At 40.7% G+C, this 5,286-nt stretch overlaps 1 protein-coding gene across 1 annotated transcript; it reads right to left on the reverse strand.

Annotated features, from left to right (window-relative positions):
• Positions 1–1,295: 1,295 nt before the first annotated feature.
• On the reverse strand, positions 1,296–5,039 carry LOC149322849 (lysozyme C, milk isozyme-like). The gene is made up of 4 exons (XM_089509529.1): positions 4,892–5,039; positions 3,486–3,647; positions 2,140–2,218; positions 1,296–1,642 (listed from the first exon to the last, which is right to left on the reverse strand). The coding sequence occupies exons 1-4, from the start codon at positions 5,025–5,027 to the stop codon at positions 1,576–1,578; spliced, it is 444 nt and encodes a 147-aa protein (XP_089365655.1). The 5' UTR covers positions 5,028–5,039; the 3' UTR covers positions 1,296–1,575.
• Positions 5,040–5,286: the final 247 nt, after the last annotated feature.

The following is a 5,286-nucleotide window of genomic DNA, read 5'->3' on the forward strand; positions in this document are numbered from 1 at the left end:
AGAAGAGACAGGGATGCACGTGCCCATTGAAAATACCCCCTGTGAAAAACATACGCTGGAGTCCTAGACTGGCTACTTTGTTACAAACCAACATTAACAGCCAGCTTCCAGGAGATTATCACACCATCTCCGGCGCCTGATTTACCTCTTCTGAATTTGGCTCAAATTTGGAAGTTAGGCTAATTTTATCACAGAGCCTTTTCTGTCAAAACAGCTTCTGGTTGTCTCCAGGGCTGAATTCAGGCTCATAAGTCGCTTTGGTGGCCGTTTTTTCCAAATTGGAGCTTCGGAATTGGGAAAAAAAAGGTCACTGAAGCAATTTACGGGGCCCGAATTCAACCCTGGATAGATTTCGCCTGAGGAAGAGAATGTTAAGAGATGACATGTTTAAATATAAGAAGGGAGGTCACATTGAGGATGGAGCAAGCTTGTTTTCTGCTATTGTAGAGACTGGGACATGGAGCAATGGATTCAAACTACAAGAATAGTGAGTCCACCTAAACATTAGGAAGAACTTCCTCATGGTAAATGCTGTTTGGCAGTGGACTATGCTGCCTCAGAGTGGTGAAGTCTCCTTCACTGGAGGTTTTTAAGCAGAGGCTGGATGACCATCTGTTGGGAGGGATTGAATTGTGTCTTCCTACATGACACGGGGTTGGACTGGGTGGCCCTTGTGGTCTCTATGATTCAGTAAGATTACTGTAGGGGGGATTATCAACAAAATTCGGCTTTGAATCAGCTGACAACAGTGAATCTATACATCCAATGGGTAGCACTGCCATCCCTTCTCTGTGTTGCATTTTCTTGAGGATCTTTTGAGTATCAAATGGAGGTTTACAAACATGTTCTGGACCACTGCCAGCACCTGACTTTCCAAGGGCCTGAGTCAAATCCAGGAACACACTTAATGTGGAAACTTGTGTCCTCAACGGAACATTACTCCCTCAAAATTCTATGAAAGACAACAAATCTGGATGGATGAATGGGAGGGTCCTATATAACTATGAATTCACAGAAGTAAATTCATTGATTCATTCATTTAAGACATATATATGCTGCCATTTATTGACATTGTCAGTGTCAGTGCATTTGTGATGAATGGCCAACATTCTTCTGTAGCTTTATTTCTGAAACTATCGTGAACGTATGCCCAGATTGGTTTTTGGAGGCTGCTTCACAGGCATGGTGTGGCCCAACTGTTTTCTAAAGATGAGGAGCAGTTGCAGAAGTGAGAAATCATAATGCATTGTGCTCCTCTTCTTGCCCCCCCCCCCGGTCATGCGTCAAGCAAAATATGAGAATCGATATTCAGTTTATTGAAGAATTTTGAGCAGAGAGGCACCCACATTATCAGACAAGATAATCACCCACCTCCCCACCTACAGACATGTTTAATTTCTGATCTCTTCACATTCAAAAGCAGAGCAAGGAAATCTCTTCTTTGTGCAGGCTGTCAAACACAAAGACTTGCATAAAAAGAATTAGCTGAAAGCTGATTGTTCAGGGAAAATTAGGAGCCACTTTCCTCCAAGGAAAAACAAGATAAATGCTGGATATTATTTAGGAACATCACATTCAGAGTCGACAGCCACGGGTCCAGCTTGAGAGATCTCTTCCTTTGCAATTGTTCACCCATGCTACCCTAAAAGACAGAATGAGAAAATTTTAGGGATGGAGGAAGTTGATCAGTGTGCCTTTGAGGGCTCTGATACTTCCATCAAGTTTCCCAGTGAGGTGTCAGGTTTTGGAGGGGTGAACTAAAATGGAATGAGCATCAGATTCCTCCAGCATGGGCTGGAGGATATCAGACATGTGGCCATGAGCACTGATGCCATTAAGTACCTAGCCAAAGTGTCAGAAAAAGCCTTTTTTTAAAAAAAAAATTAAAAAAATGACATTTAAGCCTAGAGTCTAGCTTTACTTCCCCTTCAAGGCTTCTAGAAGTAAGAGGAGAAGCACTGTTAGCTGGCAATGTCAGAAGCTGGATGTGTCCTGACTGAGACGAAGCAATGGAATCCCTATTGTTAACTTGCAAGTTACAAGTTGAGTCTCCCTCATCCAGAATTCTAAAGTATGAAATACTCCATTTTTAAAAATCTGCATGTGAGGCAAGAAATGATCGTGAACAGATGAACTCACCAGGCATTCATTCTGTTGGGATCACGGACTATTCTCTTAGCACAGTTGATATCATCTGTGATGTCATCGTTTGTGAAAGCTGCCACCAAAACAGAAAATGTTATAATAAAATAAATTAAAATATTAAAATAAATTAAATATATAAATTAATTTAATGGCCAGTGTTCTGCTGGGAACATACACATGCATACACATGGGTATGGGTTTTTTTGTGGTCACTATGGAGGTTGGCGTTCACGTCACCTCTCTGCAGTTACAAAAACCTCACTTCCAGACTTACCATAGTCCTATTGAAGCCTTTAATGTAGCCATGAAGCACACTGGTGTTTGGCTACATGCCCATAGCCAGGCATGAACATAGCCTCAGCCATTGCAGCTCTAGAGGAGCCCAGAGGAAATCATCAGCTGAGGTAATCTCTTTGCATCTGGTTATGGGAACATAGCCAGGCACTACTGTGGATGCTCCCATTCCCTACCAGGTGCAGAATGGCCAAGTTGGAGGTGGGGCTTTATCCACATCTATTGTAGGACTGAGGAGCAGTAATAGAAGTAGCTCCATATGCTGAACTATACACTACAATGAGCCATGTTGGATTGAGGCCAAAATAATATAAATCAGAATAAGTAGGTAAGTACGTAAGTTATCACTGATTTTATCTCTGGGGAATTTCCAGCCACCTTGTGCATAGACCTCATGTTACGTGGGAGCACACAAAGAGGCAATCTTTGCAGCTGCTTCAAAAGTTATCTTTGTGGTGGGAAATGGTCAATTGTAAAGGATTATGGGATAAGCCAGTGTGGTGTGGAGGTTTGAGTATTGGACTACAACTCTGGAGACCAGGGTTCAAATCCCTGTTCAGCCATGGAAACCCACTGGGTGACCTTGGTCAAATCACACACTCTCAGCTTCAAAGGAAGACAAAGGCAATCTGCCCCCCGCCCCAACAAATCTTACCAAGAAAAGCTTGTAATAGGGTCTCCATAAGCAAGAAATGACTTGAAGGCATACAGCAACAACAAAAAGGCCTAAATTTCTTTTAAATGCATCAGATTGGAGAGAGCTGTTTCAAACATTGCTCGAACACAAAGCTTCAGTAGCTTGAGTAGGATTTAGGTTTTATGCGTGTGGAGGAGACATTTCAGTGAATACAAACACAGGGCAAAATTATGGATTGTTCTATCATTGGAAAAACACTGGGGATTTATTTTCTGCTAAGGACAAGTAAGCAGCTTGGGCAAGGTAGTAACAGGAGAATGGTTCACATTTAAAACAAAACAAAACATCATCCACCCATACTGTTTGGGAAATGTTACAAGCCTTCACCCCACAAGAGCACATTGCTTACCACTGCAGGAGCTACTGCAACCATTGGCAGTTCTGCCCTGTCCATTAGAGCACCACCAGCGGCTGTTGATTTGAAAAATCCCATAGTCACGACTTCCATCCCAGTTAGGTGGCCCCACGGCCCTGCTATTGTATCTGCTCTCATGGTAAGCCATACAGATCCCTGGGGAAAAATTTAAAAAAGGCTTGAATGAAGGAAAAGATAGGGAGAAGCAGTTTTGCAATTCTGTGCTAAATCAAACTTTCCTCTTAATTTTACAGAGAAACAGAACAAAGTTTTCTTTTAAATGCCTATTGAAGTCCACTTTGATAAAATAAGATCAATATCGGGTCCAGAGACTATGAATTTATAGAATTACTCTCTTTCTCATCTATGCCAGAAATATTTTGTGGCCATTGTTTGATTTTTTAAATACAATAATTGTTTTACATATCCACATAATTCATTAGCACCACTGTATTATTATGGTCAATCTGTCAAAGGGTTCATCGTATGGTTTGCTAAAGATCTGTCGTTTGTTTTTAAATTTGCACTTAGTTTTTTTGCTGAACTAAGGGCTTATGTAGAGAGGCTGTAATTTACAACAGATGTAAGGTGATTTATACTTTGCTATTTAAGAACTGTCTCTGCATGTTCTTAAAAAAGCCATGACAGAGAAGGGGTTCTGTAGACAATTCATTCTATCTGTAGAGTACTTTATTTGTGGTAAGTACTAATTGTTATTGATGTTAATTTTAGAAAATAAGCATTGTCAAGGTTTTGACTTGTTTTTTGAAGACAAGGAAGCCCAAACCAAGGAAGAATAGCTCAGTCACCCGGGAAGACTTTGATCGAAACATGTTTGGCTGTGGGCAGATGGTGGTTTGGTACCATACAAAGGCCAACTGACTCCTTTCCTATTAAGGATTTTACTTTAAGGGTCTGTTTCAAGAAGAGCTTCTGCAACTTATCAGACTGCAAATGTTCCCCTTTCATTAAAGACTTTGGTTCTTCATTATCGAATTTAATTGCTTATGTATTTTTCTAGTGATTTTATTAAATTGTATAAATGTGGTTTATTAATTTCCTTATTTTTTTTATATATTTAGTGATATATTTTAGACATCCTAACTTTCGTTATTCAGTTTCCATCCTATGAAATTTTGGGATTCTTAGTTTGTTGTGGCACCAGAGCACACAAAACCACAAATCCCAGAATTCCATAGCATTGAGCCATGGAAATTGAAGCTGTATCAAATTGCATTGATTCTGCAGTGCAGATGCGGCCCAAAGTATGAGAGCCATTAGGATGAATCTGCATGGCTGTGGATTGTTTCTCAAGAAGGGAAAATCCCTCCCCAAAATTTTTTTTCAAAAGCAAAAAAACATATCAAAGTAATGATGGAGAGAAAGGAGAGCAAACTTACAATTGCCAAGGCTGTAGCCATAGTAGCCATCCATTCCATGGCGTTTCAGCAGCGCAGCCAGTTCGCATCTAGTAAATACTCTGGCTTCATTGATGGCAATGAAGAGGCAGAGGAGGGTGAAGACCAACACTTTCATCTCTGCAGCTCCCTGGTGGATGATGTAGAGATCCCTTCGGATCTCCAGTGGCTTATATAGCCAACCCTTCTGGCAACTCCCTTGGGTTGAAATGCAAACAGAACATTAATTGTGAAAGAAAAAAAATGTAGCAATGTCTCAGAAAAGGGAAAGTGTCACAATTCTGGATTGTTGACAACAGCGTGTGCTAAAGTTTTTTTTTTAAAAAAGGAGGAAACAAGTGACTTACAATGCAATGAAGGAAAACCCCCACTGTTCA

Source organism: Sceloporus occidentalis, unplaced genomic scaffold (assembly GCF_023333645.1).
Source record: "Sceloporus occidentalis isolate IW3139 unplaced genomic scaffold, rSceOcc1.0.p SCAF_1, whole genome shotgun sequence".
In the NCBI taxonomy this organism is placed as follows: Eukaryota; Metazoa; Chordata; class Lepidosauria; order Squamata; family Phrynosomatidae; genus Sceloporus; species Sceloporus occidentalis.